The sequence below is a fragment of the Hemitrygon akajei genome, chromosome 8 (assembly GCF_048418815.1).
Source record: "Hemitrygon akajei chromosome 8, sHemAka1.3, whole genome shotgun sequence".
Lineage (NCBI taxonomy): Eukaryota > Metazoa > Chordata > Chondrichthyes > Myliobatiformes > Dasyatidae > Hemitrygon > Hemitrygon akajei.
The window spans coordinates 126,897,453-126,918,651 of NC_133131.1; the positions used below are offsets into that span (position 1 = coordinate 126,897,453).

At 40.0% G+C, this 21,199-nt stretch overlaps 1 protein-coding gene across 1 annotated transcript in view; it reads right to left on the bottom strand.

Annotated features, from left to right (window-relative positions):
- cubn (cubilin (intrinsic factor-cobalamin receptor)) overlaps positions 1–21,199 on the bottom strand; it is a 355,208-nt gene that overhangs the window by 166,599 nt on the left and 167,410 nt on the right. The window contains exons 34-36 of the mRNA XM_073055305.1: positions 12,601–12,729; positions 3,719–3,851; positions 3,354–3,559 (exon numbers count right to left, since the gene is read on the bottom strand). Coding sequence (XP_072911406.1) covers positions 3,354–3,559; positions 3,719–3,851; positions 12,601–12,729 — 468 coding nt within the window. The remainder of the gene's footprint in view (positions 1–3,353; positions 3,560–3,718; positions 3,852–12,600; positions 12,730–21,199) is intronic.

A 21,199-nucleotide genomic window follows, 5' to 3' on the forward strand; every position in this document is an offset into this window, starting at 1 on the left:
CATGAGTGGCAATGCACTTTGGCCTTTTCAGTTACTTACACTTTTCGTGATTGAACAGTAAAAATATCTAAATATAAAACTCACTAAAGGTAAATGAACCAATAATTAGATTATCAGGTTACACCATACCAGGATTCATGGTAGAATCCCGATTTATTTATTCATTTTTCAAGATCTGGACTTTTGTAGCAAGACCAGAATTTAATTCTCATTCTTATTTGCTCTCAGGAAGATGCTGATGAGCCACCTCTTGAATTTCCACAGTTTTTTCTATTGAATGTACTCCCACCATGATGATGGATAGGAAGTTCACGGATTACAATCCAGTAAAGATGGAGGACAAATTCAATATTTCCAAGTCAAGAAGGCATAAGATTTGAAGTAAAACTTCAAGTGATGGTGCTCACTCATGCTGAAGTCCTTGTCTTCTTGAAGAAGGTGTCACAAGTTTGATTGGTCCTTTTGGAATAGTTTGGATGAGTGGATCACAAGGTCTTCCAACATGGAACTTAGTTTAAAAGGTTTAAAGGTTAAGGTCCCAGATATCCAGGGGCAAGTTGGCAAATTGGATCTGAAATTGGTTAGCAATAGAAGATAGAGGGTGATAGAGGGTTGTTTTTTGTGATTAGATTCCCTTGACTAGTGATGCTGGAACCCTTATGCGACAAGAGTCCTTGATGAAGATGGTTTGGACCCAACTGCTGGAGTATCCAATGCTGGGATCAGGACACAGAATAGAACTGGATCGAGAATTGAGCACAAAATGCAAGATGATAGCTCTGGTTGCACTTACCATTGAGCCTTGAGGCTCCAATCAGGTGCTCTTTAAATACTTAATTCTTACACCCAAAACATAATTGGCAATTAGCAGGACGGTCCTGAATCATTAAAGGGACCACACCAGCTATCCATATCCAGAGAGTTAGAGGGTCTAAACCTAGGAAGCTGGAATGGTTGGGTGTGTCTCGTAACACCTTATTCTAGGTAATATTCGTGAATGATTTGGATTTGAATATAGGGGATACATTCAGTAATTAATCAGGTGGCATGATGATTGTTGGAGTTGTTGACTGTATGAAGGGCAGTCTTAGCCACTGAATAATTCTGATATGATATTGAAATAAACTGAGAAATGGCAAATGGTGATGCCTTGTTAGAGTATTGAATTGAATTGACTTTATTTCTTACATCCTTCATATACATGAGTAATAATCTTTACGTTATATCTCCATCTGATTGTACAATGTACAAATTATAGTCATTTGTAATAAATAGTATGTACAGTAAGATAGTCAATATAGTCTAAACATACAATTGTCAGTGTCAATTAATAGTCTGATGGTCTGGTGAAAAAAGCTGTCCCAGAGCCTGTTGGTCTTGGCTTTAATGCTGCAGTACTGTTTCCTGGATGGTAGCAGCCCAAATAGTTGGGGTGACTCGTGTCCCCATTGGTCCTTCAGGCCCTTTTTACGCACATCCACATCCACAAATGCGCTGTGCTATCCACACCTCTCTCTGCAGAATCCTGCAATTGAGGGAAGTACAGTTCCCATACTAGGTAGTGTTACTGCCAGTCAGGATGTACTTAATTGTGTCCCTGTAGAAAGTCCTTAGGATCTGGGGACTTGTGGTACTTCTTCAACCATCTGAGGTGAAAGAGGCACTCTTGTGCTTTTTTCACCACACAGGTGGTACGTACAGACCAAGTCAGATCCTCAGTGATGTGTATATTGAGGAACTTGAAGCTGTTCATCCTCAACCCCAGATCCACTGATGTCTATAGGGGTTAGCCTGACTCCATTCCTCCTGTAGTCCACAGCCAGCTCCTTCATTTTTTGCGATATTTTTGGTACAGGGACTATGGTGCATATATACACTGGGAGAGGAAGAGATTAAAATGTCTGCAAACACACCAGCCAGTTGTGCTGCGCACATCTGGAGTACCCGCCCTGGGATGCCATCCTGTTCCAGCGCCTTGCAGCTGTCCACTCATTGGAAACACCTGCATACTTCAGCCTCAGAGATGACTAACGTGCAGGTCACATCAACAGCTCTCCTTGGGGGCTCAGTGTTGGCAACATTGAACCGAGTGTAAAAAAGATTTAACTCATCTGGGAGAGAGGCAGTGTTGTTGGGAGCACCACTGTGTTTAGCTTTAAAGTCTGCAATGGTGTGCAGACCTTGTCATAAGCTGCGTGTGTTGTTGGGGGAGCGTTGTATCTGGATCTTGTCCCTGTATTGTCATTTCGCTGTCTTGATGACTTTGCATAGATCGTAGCTACATTTCTTGAGTTCCTGGTGGTTACTGGTTGAAAGCTCTGTCTCGCGTGATAAGTGCAGCATACACGGAACTGTTGATCCAGGGTTTCTGGTTTGAATAGACCCTGACCGATTTTTGGGGGACAACGTCCTTGATGCACTTCCGGATGAAGCTCGTGACCCCTTCCATGAATTCAGAAACATCCTCATAAGTACTAATAAGGTGGGTAGTATTAGCAATATGTACCATCTATAAAATGAGTTATAGTTTCTCACAGAGTCATTGGGTAATACAGCATGGAAACAGACCATTTAGCTCAGCATCTCCATGCTGAACTCTGCACAGCCATCAAATTAATTCCATCTTCCAGCATTTGCCCTGTAGCCATTCATGAGTAAACAATTTAAATGTTTGCCTAGAGGCGTACTAAACGTTGTCAGTGACTCCGCTTCCAACCCTTTCTCTGACAGTACATTTCAGATATTAGCCAGACTGTACGTGAAAAATCTCCCCTTCAGATCCCTTCTAATTCTCTTTCTCCTTAAATCTATCATCAAAATATGATCATTTGATATTATCCTCATTGATTAAAGTACATTAATCCAAATCTGCATTTATACTTCAAAGATAACTTAGATAATAGATGAACTAAGTTACTCTTTGATTGCTTCTTTATAGATAAATAAAACATATTAATGCAAAAGAGATTAAATTTAAATTGTTATACATGTTCCTGCCAATAGCTAAAATATATGTCTTAACAATTTTCACCTTGCAACAACCAGATGGAAAAAGAAATAAAGATTATTTTTTCAGGGTATGAATATTGGGAAATAATTGATCAAGGTATCATAGTTAAAGAGTGCTTTATAAAACAAAGATTTAAATTACTAAGGTAAAAGGACAAGTGAATGTCAATGATTGATAGTTTTCCAGAGATGGGAGCATGAAAACTGTAATTTCACAAGAAATATTGGAGGAGATCTTTCAATATTGGTCCACATAACAACTAAAGAAATGTATGCATTGGATTTGAAAACATTTCAAAATATGTGGACTTTTTCATAACTTATGTACTGAATCCACAACTTACAATGAGAAAAACTGGCACTGAATCTGGAATGATTCGATGATGGACCAGAAGCAAATTTTACCCACAGAATGTGTCCAACAACTGATGTACAATTTGCAGGTAAAGCAGAGCCACAGAAACGTCCAATTAGTTCTCCGGTGGCATTCATTTCTCGAATTTCAACATAATCCAAGGAACAGTTGAAGCTATTTCCAATATCAAAACTTCTGTGAATTGTAAACAAAATCAACAACACATTTAACCTGATTAGTTATTGAATATTGCTAATTAAACCCAAACAACACACTAGATAAATTTCCAGTCAAACAAATGCCTTCCCTTATGTAATACTGTCAGATATGCTTATAAAAAAATGTCATAATTACATGAAGGAGATTTGGACACGATTTCCAGGAGAGCTCATGATATACCAGATGCATTCACTATTGGATGGATAGTTTTCAGGATAGTTAGGACTACTGAAAGCTCCAGATTGCATGTGAAACGTCCCACCACAGGCTGTGAACAGGATGAGAAAATACAATTTTTGTGAGGAATATTCACAGCTGTTAATATTATTTCAGTTAGAGATTAAAGATATTTTTTTAAAGATTAAAAATTAGCTTTGTATGTCACATGTACATCAAAACATTAAAACATACAATGAAACATATCATTTGTGTCAATGACCAGCCCGAAGATGTGCTTGGAGAAGCCCGCTTCTGATGCCAACATAGCACACCCACAACTTACAAACCCTAACCAGTATGTGAGAGGAAACTGGACCAATCAGAAAAAAAAAACCCCACACAGTAACATGGAAAACATACAAAGTCATTACAGATAGTGGCAGAAACTGAAGCCTGACCTTCTGATCGCTGGTGCTGTAAGGCATTATAGTAACTGCTACTCCACCACACCACCTACATTTCTCAGGGTACATTCAAAATTTAATTTATACTCTCCAATATACAGTTATGTACAATTTTTCTGAATTCCTAATTCCATCATGTATACATTCAACACATCATATTCCAGAGTCATTGAATAATACAGTATGGGAAGAACAAGTTAGGCCCAACTTAGAATGTGAGACTATAAGACATAGCACCATTTGGCCCATGGAGTCTGCTACACCATTAAATCATGGATGATCCTTTTCTCCCCTCCTCAGCCCCACTCCCTGGCCTTCTCCCCGTAACCTTTGTTGCCATGTCCAATCAAAAACCCATCAATCTCTGTGTTAAATACACCCTACAACCTGGCCTCCACAGCTGCCTGTGGTAATAAATTCCACAAATTCACCACCATCTTGGAAAAGAAATTTCTCCACATCTCTGTTTTAAATGGACACCCCTCTATCCTGAGTCTGTGCCCTCTTGTCCCAGACTCCCTGACCATGGGAAACATCCTTCCCACATCTACTCTATCTAGACCTTTCAACATTCAAAAGGTTTCAATGAGATCCTCCTGTCATTCTTCTAAAGTTCAGTGAGTACAGACTCAGAGCTAACAAATGTTCCTCATACGACAACTCTTTCATTCCTGGAATCATCCTTGTGAACTTTCTCTGATTCTCCCTCCAATGCCAGCACATCTTTTCGCGGATGAGGAACCCAAAACTGTTCACAATATTCAAAGTGACCTCCTGAAAAGAATGTGAAAATTGCATTTGCCTTCCTCACCACTGATTCTACCTGCAAGTTAACCTTTAGGTTGTTCTGCACAAGGACTCCCAAGTCCCTTAGCATCGCAAATTTTTGGAGTTTCTCCCCATTTAGAAAATAATCTGTACATTTATTTCTACTACCAAAATGCATGGCCATGCATTTTCCAACATTGTATTTCATTTGCCACTTTCTTGTTCATTCTCATAACCTGTCTAAGTACTTCTGTAGTCTACCTGTTTCCTCAACACTGCCTACCCCTCACCAATCTTCATATCATCTGCAAACTTGGCTAAAAGCCATCTATTCCATCATCTAAATCATTGATATACAGCATAAAAAGAAGCGGTCCCAACACTGACCCCTGCGGAACAACATTAGTCACTGCCAGCCAATCAGAAAAGGATCCTTTTATTTCCACTCGCTGCTTCCTACTAATCAGCCAATGCTCTAACCATGCCAGTAACTTTCCTGTAATACTTTGGGCTCTTAAATTGGTAAACAACCTCATGTATGGCACCTTGTCAAAGGCCTTCTGAAAGTCCAGCTATACAAAATCCACTGCATCCCCTTTATCTATCCTATAAGTAGTCTCCTCAAAGAATTCCAACAGGTTCATCAGGCAAGATTTTCCCTTAAGGAAACTATGCTGACTTTATCCTATCTTGTTCCGTCACCAAGTATTTCATAACGTCATCCTAAACAATTGACTCCAACATCTTTCCATTCACTGAGGTCAGGCTTACTGGTCTATAATTTACTTTCAGGTCCTTCCTCCTGACTTAAAGAGTGAGTGATGTTTGCAATTTCCCAGTCCTCTGGCACCATACCAGAGTCTAATGAATTTTGAAAGATCATTATTAATGCCTCCACAATCTCTATCGCTACCTCTTTCAGAACCCTAGGGTGTAGTTCACCTGGTCCGGTTAACATGTACCCTTAGTTATTTCAGCCTTTTGAGCTATTTCTCCCTTGTAATAGTAACTGCACCCACTTCTCTTCCTTCACACCCTTAAAGATCTAGCACACTGCTAGTGTCTTCCACAATGAAGACTGAAGCAAAATACTCTTTTGGCTCATCTGCCATCTCCTTGGTCCCATTATTATTTTCTGGTCTCATTTTCTAGTGGTCCTATACACACTCACATCTCTCTTTTATGTTTTACATACTTAAAAGTACTTTTACTATCCACTTTGATATTGTTTGCTAGCTTGCTTTCGTATTTCATCTCTTCCCTGCTAATGATTCTTTTAGTTGCTCTCTGTAGGATTTTAAAAAGCTTCCCAATCTTCTGTCTTCCCATTAACTTTTGCTTTTGCTTTCACAGTAGCTTTGACTTCCCTTGTCAGCCATGGTTGTACAATTTTGCTATTCGAGTATTTCTTTGTTTTTGGAATACATCTATCCTGTACCTTCCTAATTTTTCCTAGAAACTCGTGCCTTTGTTGCTCTGCTGACATCCCTGTCAGCATCTCCTTCCAATTTACTTTGGCCAACTCCTCTCTCATTCCATTGTAATTTCCTTTGGTCCACTGAAATACTGCTAAGTCAGACTTTACTTTCTCCCTATCAAATTTCAAGTTGAATTCATATTGTCATATGACTCAAATTTCAGTCATATTGTGATCACTGGCTCCCAAGAGTTCTTTTACCTTAAGCTCCCTAATCATCTCCAGTTCATTACATAACACCCAATCCAGTATAGCTGATCCCAATAGGCTCAACAATAAACTGCTCTAAAAAGCCATCTCAAAGGCATTCAACAAACTCACTCCTTGAGATCCATTACCAACCTGATTTCCCCATTTGAGTATCATAACATTGCCTTTTTGACACACCTTTTCTATTTCCTGTTGTAATCTGTGGTCCACATCCCAACTGTTGTTGGGAGACCTGTATATAACTCCAAACAGGGTCCTTTTACCCTAGCAATTTCTTAACTCAACCCACAGAGATTCAACATCTTCTAATCCTATGTCGCATCTTTCTATGGATGTGATCCCATTCTTTACTAGAAAAGCCATGCCACCCTCTCTGCCTACCTTCCTATCCCTCAGATACAATGTGTAACCTTGGACATTTAACTCCCAACTACAAGCATTCTTCAGCCACAATTCAGTGATGGCCACAACATCATACCTGGCAATCTGCAATAGTGCAACAAGATCGTCCACCTTATTTCTTATATTCTATGCATTGGGATATAACACTTTCAGTGCTGTATTTGCTACCTTTTTTTGATTTTGCATCCCTAATGCACTGATGTTCATCCTGCTGGCTGAAATTTTGACCCATCATCTGCCTGCCCTTCCTGACAGTCTGACCGCATGCTATCTTCGCTTTATTACCATCCATTCTATCTCGAGTCCCTTCACTCCGGTTCCCACCCCCCTGCCAAATTGGCTTAAACCCTCCCCAACAGCTCTCTCAAACCTGTTCGCATGAATATCTGCCCCCTGGGTTCAGGTACAACCCGTCACTTTGAACAATTCACACCACCCCCAGAAGAAATCCCAATGATCTAAGAACCTGAAGTCCTGCCCCCGCACCAGCTTCTCAGCCATGCATTAATTTGCCAAATCATCCCTGTTTCTATCCTCACTGGTGCATGGCACAGGCACCAATCCAGAGATTACTACTGAGCAGGTCTTGCTTCTCAGCTTTCTACCTAGCTCACCGAACTCTCTTTTCAGGACCTCTTTGCCCTTCCTTCCTATGTCATTGGTACCAATATGTACCACGATATCTGGCTGCTCTCCTTCCCTCTCCAAAATGTCTGTGCCAACTAATATGTTCATCTAAGTTAATCCAATTTGCACGTAGTTGGCTCATATCTCTCTGAAGCTTTCCTACTTATGTCTAAGTAATTTTTAAATGCTGTTAATAGACCTGCCTCAACCTCTTTCTCAGGCTGCTCATTCCATTTACACATAATCCTCTGCGTGACATGATCCTTCAGGTCCCTTTTAAATCCTTTCCCTGTCAACTTAAACCTATGCCCTCAATTTTTTCCCCTTTCCTGAGTAAAAGACTAAGTGCTTTCACCTTACTTATGCCCCTCATTGTTTTATACACCTCTAAATAATCACCATTCAGTCTCCTACATTTCAAGGGATAAAGTTCTAGCCTGTTCAACCTCTCTCCATAATTCAAGTCTTGGAATCATGGTAACATTTTTCTAAATTTTGTTTGCATTCTTTACAGCTCAATGACATTGCTCCCATAACAAAGTAATAGCTCCTGATTGCTCCCACTAGGGGAAAGGCGATTCTAGATTGGGTGTTGTATAATGGACCAGATTTGATTAGGGAGCTTAAGGTAAAGGAATCCTATGGAGAGAGTGCCAGAATTCACTCTGTAGTTTGAGATGGAGAAGCTAAAGTTAGATGTACTGTATTGGTATTACAATGGAGTAAAGGGAGGCATGAGAGACACTGGCCAAAGTGGATTGGATAGGGACACTGGTAATGATGGCGACAGAAGAGTTTCTGGGGGAAACTCGGAAGATGCAAAATAGATACATCCCAAAGATAAATTATTCTAAATGGAGGATGAGGCAACCATTGCTTACAAGAGAAAACAAAGACAACATAAAAACAAAAGAGATGGCATATAATATATCAAAAAATAGTTTGAAGGTAGCGTTTAAAAACCAATGGAAGGCAAATTAAAAAGCCATAAGGAGAAAGGATGAAATATGAAGGTAATGATATAAAGGCAGATAGCAAAAGTTTTTTCAGATGCATAAAGAGTCAAAGAAAGGCAAGAATGGATATTGGATCGCTAGAAAATGATGCTGCAGCGGTAGCAATGGAGGACAAAGAAATGGTGAACAAACTTAATAGTGTTGAGGCAGAAGTGAGTGTAGTTGGTGTTACTAAGGAGAAGATGCTTGAGGAGCTGAAAGATCTGAAGGTTGATATGCCAGCTGGAAAAAATTGGACTACAACCCAGTGTTGTGAAAGTGGTAGCTGAAGAGATTGTGAAACCATTAGTAATTATCTTTCAAGAATCACTAGATTCTGGAATGATTCCAGAGGACTGGAAAATTGCTTAAGTCACTGCAGCCTGTTATCTTGATTTCAGTGATTGGCAGGATGTTGGAGTCATTTACTAAGGATGAGGTCTGAGTGTACTTGGAGACACATGGTAAAATGACTGAAGTCAGCATGGTTTCCCTCAGGGGAAATCCTGCCTGACAAATCTGTTGTAAATCTTTGAGCGAGTAATAAACAGGATAGATAGACAAAGGTGAGTCAATGGATGTTATTTATTTGGATTTTCAGATCTTTGACATAGTTCTGCACTGAAGCTGCTTAACAAGCTAAGAGCCCTTGGTATTACCTGAAAGATACTAACATGGATAGAAGATTGGCTGACTGGCAGGAGGCAGAGAGTGGAAGCAAAGGGAGCCTTTTCTGGTTGGCTGCTGATGACTGGTGGTGTGCCACAGGGGTCACTGTTGGGACCTCTTCTATTCACGTTATATGTCAATGATTTGGATGACAGAATTGATGGCTTGGTAGCCATGTTTGTAGATGATACAAAGATAAATAGATGGACAGGTAGTCTGTGGAAGAAGGGAGTTTGCAGAGGAACTTAGACAGATTGGGAGATTGGATAAGGAAGTGGCAGATCGGATATAGTGTAGGGAAGTTTATGGTCATGCATTTCGGTTGAAGAAATAAAGGCATACACTGTTTTCCAAATGGGGGAAAATTCAAAAATCAGAGGTGCAAAGGGACTTGGGAGTCCTCGTGCAGTATTCTCTACAGGTTAACTTGCAGTTGAGTTGGTGGTAAGGAAAATGCAATGTTAACATTCATTTCGAGAGGGCTGAGGCTTTATAAGGCATTGGTCAGACCTTGGAGAACTTTAAGCAGCTTTGGGTTCCCTATCTATGAAAATTTTGCTGGCACTGGAGAGGGTCTAAAGCAGGTTCATGAGAATTATTACAGGAATAAAGGGATGAACATATGAAGAACATTTGGTGGCTTTGGGCCTTCACTCGCTGGAGTTTAGAAGAAAGTGGGGGAGGGGTGATCTCATTGAAACTGATTGAATATTGAAAGACCTAGATAGAGTGGATGTGGAGAGGGTTCTCTATATTGAGGGACTCTTGACCCAGAGGGCACAGTTTTGGAATAGAGAGATGTCAATTTACCAATGTGCCAAGAGGTCATAAAACCATTGAATCATTTTGTTCAATGAATTATTCCACCATTCATGTCTTTACAGATTTTAGTTTAAAATGACAAGAATGGAAAAATATGCATAATACCTCAGGAAACTTACGATCGTTTGTTCTACAATCTGATGCCCTTTAGAAAGGAAGTACATCAGACTAATCAAAAATACAGAAAAATCTGATGTTACATCAACAAAGTCTTATTGAAGTATGTAATGGTGAACTTGTGGACCACACACATACTTTTTTGAGTCAGATTTCTGTTCTGGGACTTCCACCTACCTCTGCCACAAATATCTGACTAATCCAATGTGCCAAGAATCATCTATTGTAGGTTCCTAACAGGATTAGCAACACCTAGCAGAAGCCTACCAGTGTAAAGGAACAGATGATAACATCCCTTCAGAAAGGGTTTAAAAAATCATTTCTGAAAATCAGAATCAATATCCCACTGAAAGCTTTGGCTAAATTCCTGGCTTCAAGTATTATATTACTAAATCTAATGAAGGCCAGTATGGTGCATTTCAATGTCAAGAAAACAATAACAACGCAGCAAGTAGGAGGGGATTTGTTGGAAGTGGGGTGAGGGAAATGGGAGAATTTTCATTCACAGGCAACACGAGTGAATCTGCAGATGCTGGAAATAAATAAAAACACAAAATGCTGGCAGAACTCAGCAGGCCAGACAGCATTTTGTGTTTTTATTCATCTTCATTCACTGTATTGTCATTGTTATGTGCAGAGTAAGCAAGGAGCAGACAGGCGTGACCTTCATTAGCTGACCAGAGAATAATACATTATACGTATCAGTGCAGTGGAAAAAGCTGTCTCTGACTAGAGCTTGTTCATTCTATGTTGAGTATCTGTGTAGAATCACAAAAAGAAATAATCACTGAGAATAATCTATTGTTTTTGCACATTAAAAAGAGAACATTTTAATTCAGTTTAGACCCAGTGCCAGTTAGGTTGTATTTGCTGTCCATTACACCTACAAAATACGTACAAGGAAGGTCTGACACTACTATTCTCAAAAAAACCTGATATTTAATGTTTTGCACAATAAAGGTTTGATGAAGTACATTAAAATTAATAACACTTTGTTTTATTTTCTTGTCTATTTATCACATTTGCAAACTCTGTTTCACATTATTTCTTACCATGCCCCTCACTGAGGACTCAAGTATTTCTATTGTGGTGCTGGTTAGTGAATCATCAAAAAGGCCACATAATGCTGAAGGCCTTCTGACTAACCTCACAATTTACTACACTGAATTTACTATTTAAATTGGAGTCTGTATGATCTGATTGTCTAGATATTAGGCCCACTTGTGTTTGCTTTAATTATGGATGGTCATGTACACAAACTGCTCTGTGACTGTTTTGAAGCATTTGTTCCAATTTCGTGACTAAGATCCACCAAGGCTATTTGGGTTTGGCACTTCCCACCATGATTCATCTTGCAGGAAATTTGTTTTGTGCATGTGACGTTACCATTCCTTTGAATGACTGATCTTAATTACAAAACTATGTATGGCTGAGGGGAAGAAGCTGTTCCTGAATTGCTGAGTGTGGGGCTTTAGGCTCTTGTACCACCACCCCAAAGATAAGAAAGAGATGTGTGAATTAAAGTGAACTCCATTAACGGGACATAAATTTTAAATGTGTTGAACCACCCCTTTATAGACCAAGGATACTACAGACTGACTTGTCAATCAGTGTACTAAATAGCACATTGCTGCCTCGGATAGGGACTGGAGGTTCTCCAGATCACAGTGCACCATCCACCAGATACATCTACCCGCCATTAGCTCCCCCCCCCCCCCAACCCAACTCCATGTGGCTCACTCACTGCCCCCTAACGCTCACCACTTTTTTCTCTCCATTCACTGTGGTAAAGTCTGTCGGGAGACATCCCATTGATTAGCATGTGAATGACACAACTGACACCTGTTTTACAAGCAATCAACCTCTGTGAAATTTTGTTAATTTTTAACATTTTTAAGAGGAAGCAAATCACAATAACAATCCCTAAACCATGATCCTCAGATTTTGCAATCACTGTATGATTTCTGAGTTGTTAGTGTCAGTTGAAATTCATATTCAGTATAATAAAATGGCCTAATATCCAGTTTTAAAAATTGTTGAAGATAGTTATTTCTAAAGTAACAAATAATATACTGGAGAACTGAAGTGGTCAATCAGTATCTGTAGGAGAGAACTGAATTGTCAATATTTAACGTTCAGGACTAGATTCAACCAAAAACAATGACCCCTTTGCTCCTCTCCCCTCCCTCCCACAGATGCTACTCAACCTGCTCAGTGACTCTAGTGAATTGTCTGTGGCTCTGAGTTCCAGCATCTACAATCTCTTGTGTCTCCTTATATTGTTACAGTATCTGTGTATGCTCCTACCTGATGCTGATGCAGCATAGGTTGCTCGGAAGCCTCTGAATGAGATGACATCATTAGAGATGAAATTGACAAATAAGGCATTACTGGATGATGTGATTGCATACGGGATTGTATTTCCACAGTAACGACCTACAATATATAAAGACAAATTAATGCACAAAGCCAAACTCTGAAAGCTTTATAGGTTGAACATAATACAATGTGATGATATTGCACACTATATAATAAAACACAAACTCATTGTTAAAGGAAAAGTAGAACAATATCATCATAGGTCAAATAAATTTAAAAAAATAGGGAAGTTAAAGTTAATGCACTTCAAAATGGATTTCTGAGAGTCAAAAAATGTTGAATTTCTATTTCAAATTGAGCATTTAGAAGACAATACTCAACATGTTCAAATTGCAGTAAAACTGAATTTTATTTCTTTTCATTCATAGGACATTGGATATTGCTAGTAAGTGTGGTTTTAAACACTTATTTACAATTGCCCTTGATCTGAGTAGATTAATCTGCGACTTCAGAAAACAGCTGAGAGTCAAAATTGGTGAGGGTCTAAAGTCACCAACAGGTCAGACTAGATAGGGACAACAGACTTATTCCCCATAAATTGAACCAAATGGATTTCTACTCCAAGCTGTATTTTCATGATAATTTGTGGATACCAACACTAATATGTGTTTTTTAATCTAAGATTTTTTAAAAATCAATTTAACTTGTATCCCTGCTCCTGTCAAGAACTAAACTTGTGTTTCTTGTGCAGCAGTCTAGCCACTGCTCTAGCAATTCAACCAATATTATTATTACTATTCCTTTCTTTTTGAATTTGCACAATTTATTGTCTTTAGCACATTGATTGAATGCACAAGCTGGTGAGGGCTTTCATTGATTGTGTTTTGGTTAGTATTCTATGGGTTTATTGAGTATGCCATAAGAAAGTGAATATCATGGCTGTATATGGTGACATATATGTACTTTTGATAATAAATTTATTTTGAACTTTGAAATTACAGCACCCCAGCTGTCCTTAATTGTGTATCAACAGCAACTTTTAGAGCACATTCAAAGGAGCTTGCAAATATATGGCCTCTTTCACAACCTCGGGACTTTCCAAAGCATTTTACAGCCAAGTTTGAAGCTATATTATTGATGGGATGTAGCAAATGTATGCTCCACAAAGAAGAATAGATTAGTCATTGAGTAATCTGTTGCAATGATAATTGAGAAATAAGTCATGAGATAGTTCACTATGGAAAACCTCTGAGCTCTGCTTTGAAAAAGTGCCATGTGATCATCAGATTTTACATAAATGAAACATTGAAAATGTACACGGGCGCTATTTGATACATCTTGCACTTTGTCAGATGATACCATTGCCTTGAGTGCACCTTTAAGGTAAAATTGCTGATCTTATCCTAGTTTTACATGAAGCCTATGGAAAACTTGAAAAGCATTCTAGCAAGGCAACCAAATCTTACCAGTAGAACTTTCATCAGTAATATCCAGTAGAATACTATCAGTGTTCAAAGCTATATTCAAGTGCAGAATGAATCTCAACAAGTGAATTATTATGAAGTCCTGGTGCAATTCAAAGGAAAACCAAGACTCCAGGGTCAGCTACTTCCTGAAGCATCTAGAGCTTCTTTCCCAGTTCAGAAGAAAATCAAGTATTAGAGGCTAAGTGAATTGCCAGTTTGAGACCGAGCATGAGACCCAAATGTTTACTGTAAGCAGTAGTAGTATTAAAGTCTGAATGTCAATTGTCTACCCAAAAAGTGGAGCTGGTAATCCAATGGCTCAGAATTTGTGCTCAGTGGTTAGTGCATTCACAGATGACCTACAAGAACAGTTTCTGCATACCTTTTGTCATTCACAGTGTGCTTCCTATGTTGAATTAACAATATGTGGGGAGGTGCTGAGAATGGAGAGAGGGATTTGCAGAGCAACCTCTAGCCTGGTTAAGGAAACTCAAAATGTACATTATCTTTGTTATGGTGTGTGTTGACTGATCTAATCCTGTTGATATTGTCTGAGTATCCCACTAGCAAATCCTTCCTTATTGACTCTAGCATTTTCCCTTCTACCAATGTCAGGCTAACAGGTCAATTATTCCTTCATCTTTTTTCCAAATACTAGTTTTACATCTGCCACCCTCTTGTCTGCAGGAAGCATTCCTTAGTCTACAGAATTTTGAGGATGAAAGCAAATGCATCCATTATTTCCATAGCATTCACTTTTAGTATTAGGACCTGGAGATTTATCAGTAACATTAAGTTCTGTTACTAGGGTCATCTATTGTGCTCCGGATGTGGCCTTCTGTACATTGGTGAGGCCTGTTGTAAATTGGGGGACCACATTATTGAGCACTTCCACACCATCCGCCACAAGCAGGACTTCCCAGTGGCCAAGCATTCTAATTCCAATACCCATTCCAGTTCTGACATGTCGACCTATGGCATCCTCTTGTGCCAAGAAGAGGCCACCCTCACGGTGGAGGAGCAACACCTTATATTCCGTCTGGGAACACTCCAACCTGATGGCATGAATATTGATTTCTCCTTTCAGTGAACAATTTCCCTTAACCCTTCTGCTATTCCCCACTCTGACCTTTCACATCTTTCCACCTGCTTATTACTTCCACCTGGGTCCCCTCTTCCATCCCTTTCTCCGATTGTCCACTCTCCTCTTCTATCTATTCTTTCTTCTCCAGCCCTTGACTTTTCCCTCCCACCTGGCTTCACAGATTCCACAGACTCATTACCCTCTGGCTAAAGAAATTCCTCCACCTCTCTGTTCTAAATGAGGCTATGCACTCTAGGCCTCTCCATTATAGGAAACATCCTGTCCACACCCACACTGTGTAGGCCTTTCAATATTTGACAGGTTTTAACGAGACCCCCCCCCCCATTCTTCTAAATTCTGGAGAGTATGGGCGAGTAAACACTCCTCATACATTAACCTTTCCATTCATGGAATCATTCTTGTGAATGTCCTCTGGACCCTCTCCAATGCCAGCACATCTTTTCTTGGATGAGGAGCCCAAAACTGTTCACAATACTCAAAGTGCATTTTGACCAATGCCTTATAAAGCCTCAGCATGGCATCCTTGCTGCTATATTCTAGTTGTTTCAAAATGAATGCTAACATTGCATTTGCATTCCTTAACATCGAATCAACCTGAAAGTTAACCTTTAGGAAATCCTGCACAAGGCCTCCCAAGTCCCTTGGCATCTCTGATTTTTCAGTTGTCTCCATTTAGAAAACAGACTATGGCTTTATTACTTCTGCTAAAATATATTAGCATACACTTTCCTATATTATATTCTATTTGCCATTTCTTTCCCATTCTCCTAACCTCTCTAAGTCCTTCTGCAGATTCTTTACTTCTTCAACACTACCTGCCCCTCCAACCTATCTTTGTATCATCCACAAACTTGACCACAAAGCCATCAACTCCATCATCTAAATCAACATATAACGTGAAAAGAAGTGGCCCCTCCCCTGCAGAACATCACTAGTCTCTGGCAGTCAACTAGAAAAGACCCCCTTTATAACCACTCTTTGCCTTGTGCCAGTCATACAATCTTTTATCCATGCTAGTATCTTTCCTGTACCATATCTCTTATATTGTTAAGCAGCCTCATGAGCAGACCTTGTCAAAGGCCTTCTGAAAATTCAAGTAAACAACATCCACTGGCATGCCTTTGTCTATCCTGTCTGTTATTTATTCAAAGAATTCCAACAGATCTGTCAAGCAAGATCTCCCCTTAAAGACCTCATGCTGACTTTGGCCTATTTTATTATGTGACTCTAAGTAACCCAAAGCTGATTCCTTAATAATGGACTTCAACATATTCCCAACCACTGAAGTCAGGCCAACTGGCCTACAGTTTCCTTTCTTTTGCCTCCCTTTCTTCTTAAAGAATGGAGTGACATTTGCAATTTTCCAGTCCTACAGAATCATTCCAGAATCTAGTGATTCGTGTAAAGTCATTACTAATGCCTCCACAATCTCTTCAGCTACCGTTTTCAGAACTCTGGGGTGTAGTCCATCTGGTCCAGGTGACTTATCTACCTTCAGATCTTTCAGCTTCCCATGCACCTTTTCCTTAGTAATAGCAACTACACTCATATCTGCCCGACACTTGTGAATTTCTGGCACACTGTGAGTGTCTTTCACTGTAAAGATTGACGCAGAACACTTAATGAGCTCATCCACCATATCTTTGTCATGCACTGCTACCTCTCTGGCATCATCTTACAGTAGTCCAATATCCACTGTCGCCTCTCTTTGACACTTCTTATATTTGAAAAAAATCTCTTGGTATCCTCTTTTATTTCATTGTGTAACTTTCCTTCACATTTCATCTTTACTCTCCTTATGGCTTTTTAATTGTCTTCTGTTGCTTCTTAAAAGCTTCCTGATCTTCAAATTCCCACTAATTTGCTATATCATATGCTATCTCTTTTGCTTTAATGCAGTCTTTGACTCCCCTTGTCAGCCAAGGTTGCCTCATCCTCCCTTTAGAATACTTCTTCATCTTTGGTAAGTATCTATCCTGCACCTTCAAAGTTGTCCCCAGAATTTCCAGCTGTTGTTGGTCTGCCGTCACCTCTGCCAGTGTCCGCTTCCCATCCTTTTGGTCAGCTCCTCTCTCAGGTCTCTGCCATTTCATTTACTGCAATGTAATAGTGATACATCTAACCTTATCTTCTCCCCCTCAAACTACAAGATGAATTCGATCATATTATGATCACAGCTTCATAAGGGTTCCTTTACCTGAGCTCCCTAATCAAATCTGGTTCATTACACAACATCAAATTCAGAATTGCCTTTCATCTAGGGGGCTCAACCACAAGCTGCTCTAAAAAGTCATCTGATAGGAAATGTACAAAGTTTCACTCTTGGGATCCAGCAACAACCTGATTTTCCCAATCTACTTGCATATTGAAATCCCCCATGACTATCATAACATTGTCCTTTTTACATGTCTTTTCTGTCTCCCATTGTAATTTGTCTCTCACATCCTGGCTACTGTTCACAGGTCTATAAATAACACCCATCAGGGTCTTTTTACCCTTGCAGTTTCTTAACTACTCTCAAGGATTCTACATCTCCGGTCCTATATCACCTCTTTCTAAGGCTTTGATTTCAATTTTGACTAACAGAGCCACCCTACCCCCTCTGCCTACCTGTCTGTCCTTTTGAAACAGTATGTATTCTTGGATATTAAGCTTCCAACTATGATCTGCTTTCAGCCATGTCATACCCGAGAACCTCTAACAGTGGTACAAGATCATTTACCTTATTATGTATACTGCATACATTCAAATAAAGCATCTTCAGTCCTGTATTTGTCACTCTTTTTGATGTTGCCCCGATGTTACACTTCAACTCATCCCACTGACTGCAATTTGGCCCTATCATCTGCCTGTCCTTCCTCACAGTCTCATTATACACTGCATTTCCTTGTATGCCAACAGCTCCAGTATCAGCCCTATAACTCCAGTTCCCCTTCCCCTGCCCAATTTGTTTACTTCTTCACTAACAGTTTCGAGCAAACCCCACCCACAAGGATATTGCTCCCCCTCTGATTCCGGTGTAACCCACCCTTTTTGTACAACTCTTCCCCAGAAGAGATCCCAATGATGCATAAATCTGAAACCCAGCCCCTTCACCAGTTCCTCAGCCACACATTCACCTAACAAATCATCCTATTCTTACCCTCACTGTCACATGGCAAAGGCATCACTCCAGAGACTTCTACCCCGGAGGGCGTGCTTTTCAGTTTTCTATCTAACCCCACCCCCCCCCCCCCCCCGTATTCTCTCATCAGGGCTTCCTCCCTGTTCCTACCTATGTCATTGGTACCAATATGTACCAAGACTTTTGACCTCTCACCCTCCCCCTTTAGAATGAGTTGTATCTGATCGAAAACATCCCTGACCTGGCACTTAGGAGGCAACGTACCATCCAGTGTCTTTTCCACATCCACAGAAACTTATATCTGCCTCTCTAACTATGGAATCCCCTGTCACTACTGCACTCCTCTTCTCCCGTTCCTTCCTTTCTGAGCCACAAAAACAGACTCAGTGCCAGTGACCCGGTTGCTGTGGCTCCCTCCTGGTAGGTTATCCTCCCCGACCGTACCTAAAGCTATATACTTATCATTGAGGAAACGTCCTCAGGGGTACTGTGCCCTGGCTGCCTATTTATTCCCTTTCTCTCTCCTGACAGGTCGCCCAGGTACCTGCCTCCTGGAACTATGTGTGCCTATCTCCCTGTAGCTCCTATCTATCACCTCCTCATTCATATTCTCAAGTTCTCCTCTCTTAATCAAATTTTTGGTCTTTTTCCCCTGAATTCTAAACTGCAGACAATCCTTGGGCCGCTGTACGAATTTTGGCAAACTTATATGCCTCCTCTTGGATCTAATACTATACTTCTTTTGTAAACCAGATTGCTACAGATGCAGGATTAGATTGCAATGTTAATTACTGGCGTCATCTGTTCTATAAAACATTTGACTTTATGTATTGAGATCTATTGAGCTTTCTGAAAAGATGTTCAAAATTGAAAAAATTTATTTAGACATTTTTATCATTCCATCTTAAATTTGAACTTTTTAAAAAAAAACAATCTCTGATTTAAGTACAGCAACTTCAGACTTTTCCATTAATTGCAGTCTCAAACCTTTCAATGAAACACTGTTAAAGTAAAGCTCCTGGAGGAGCAGGCTCCTCCAAAAACAACTTGCTGCTTGTTACATTCATCTGGGAACGCTCTGTTTTCTGGTGATTGCTGTCTGATTTACACACTAGCAATGGCGAGTGTTATTAAATTATAGCAAATTTAGCCAAATAGATCACAAAATGCATTGAATAGCAAATTAATCTAAATGCATTCATTTTGCTCATTTGTTAATTTCTTTCTTTTCTTTTCCTTAATTTAGTTCTTTCATCTACATCAAATTCCAATTAGCTCCATAAAATTATCCCACATTGATAAAGTTTTAATCTTTTCTCAATTTTGTACTGAATATTTGTACCAAAATACTGAATATTTTCCAGAGACAGCAGCCTAAAGATAAATGTTGCAACAAGTACTTAGCTGTGTGCATACATCTACTGATGCTTCTGGACACATCATCAGTGTTGTTCCTGGAATCATCGGGTGTTTCGGGTCTTTCAACATCATACACCCTTCTCCAGGTGACCCAGCCGGGGCTGATCAGACCCCAGCTTGTGTCCATATGGTTAGCTACACATGACTCCATGGCTCCCCTCTCTTGAGCCACAGCCACCTTGAGGCCCTCTCTGCCACATCAGTGGTACTGTGGAATGCTCTCCTCTTCCTCTCTCCCTCGATGCCCAAATTGCTATAGGCTCTGGCTAAGGAACGGGCTGCAAATCCCCTACAACCAACTTCCACTGAGAGACACCTCGCTCTCCATCCAGCCTGCTGGCAGTTGCCGACTAGTCCTGCATACTTAGATAGCTTCCTTTCAAAGGCCTCTTCCAAATGATCTTCCCAATGGGACTGTCAGCTCCAGCATCACCACCTGCTTCGTAGACTCAGACACAAGGACAATGTCTGGTCACAGGGTGGTGGCTGCGATATGGTCGGGGAACCTCAGCTGCCTTTCGAGGTCCACCAACAGCTGCCAGTCTCTTGCAGAAGTCAGGATACCTGCTGATGTTCTTTAGGCGAGTATTGGCTGCTCCCCAGCTCTTACAAAGTATACTCAAAATATACTTAAATCTTTTAATAATAGATGCAAACTTTTGAACACTGTTGTTAAAACCAAACTGTATTTGTCTTGTTTCTACAACAAACAGTGCCTATAAAAAGAATTCACCCCATTTGGAAGTTTTCCTGTTTTACAACATTGCATCACAGTGGATTTGATTTGGCTTTTTATGACACTGATCAACAGAAAAGACTCTTTTCTGTCAAAGTGAAAACACATTTTTACACATTGGTCTAAATTTATTACAATTATTGAACATAATCACAAAATAATTGATTCCATAATTATTCACCCCCTTCAAGTCAGTATTTAGTAGATGTTCCTTTGTCTGCAATTACAGCCTTGAATCTGTGTGGATAGGTCTCTATCAGCTTTGCACATCTGGGCACTGCAAATTTTCCCCATTCTTCTTTACAAAACTGCTCAAGCACTGTCAGATTGCATGGGGATCGTGAGTAAACTTCTCTTTTAAAAGTCTAGGCAAATATTCTGAATTGGATTAAGATCTGAATTCTGACCTTTCAGGACATTAATTGTGTTGCTTCTAACCCATTTCTGTGTAGGTTTGGCTTTATACTTGGGGTCATTGTCTTGCTGGAAAACTAATCTTCTCCCAAGTCGCAGTTCTCATGCAGACTGCAACACATTTTCCTCCAGGTTTTCCCTGTATTTTGCTGTATTCATTTTACCGTCTACATTCACAAGCCTACCAAGTCTTACTGCAGTGAAGCATCCCCACAGCATGATGCAGCCATCATCATGCTTCATGGTAGAGAAGGTGTGTTTTTGATGACGTTGGCTTATGGCAAACATAGCTTTTAGTCTGACAGCCTAAAAGCTCAACTTTG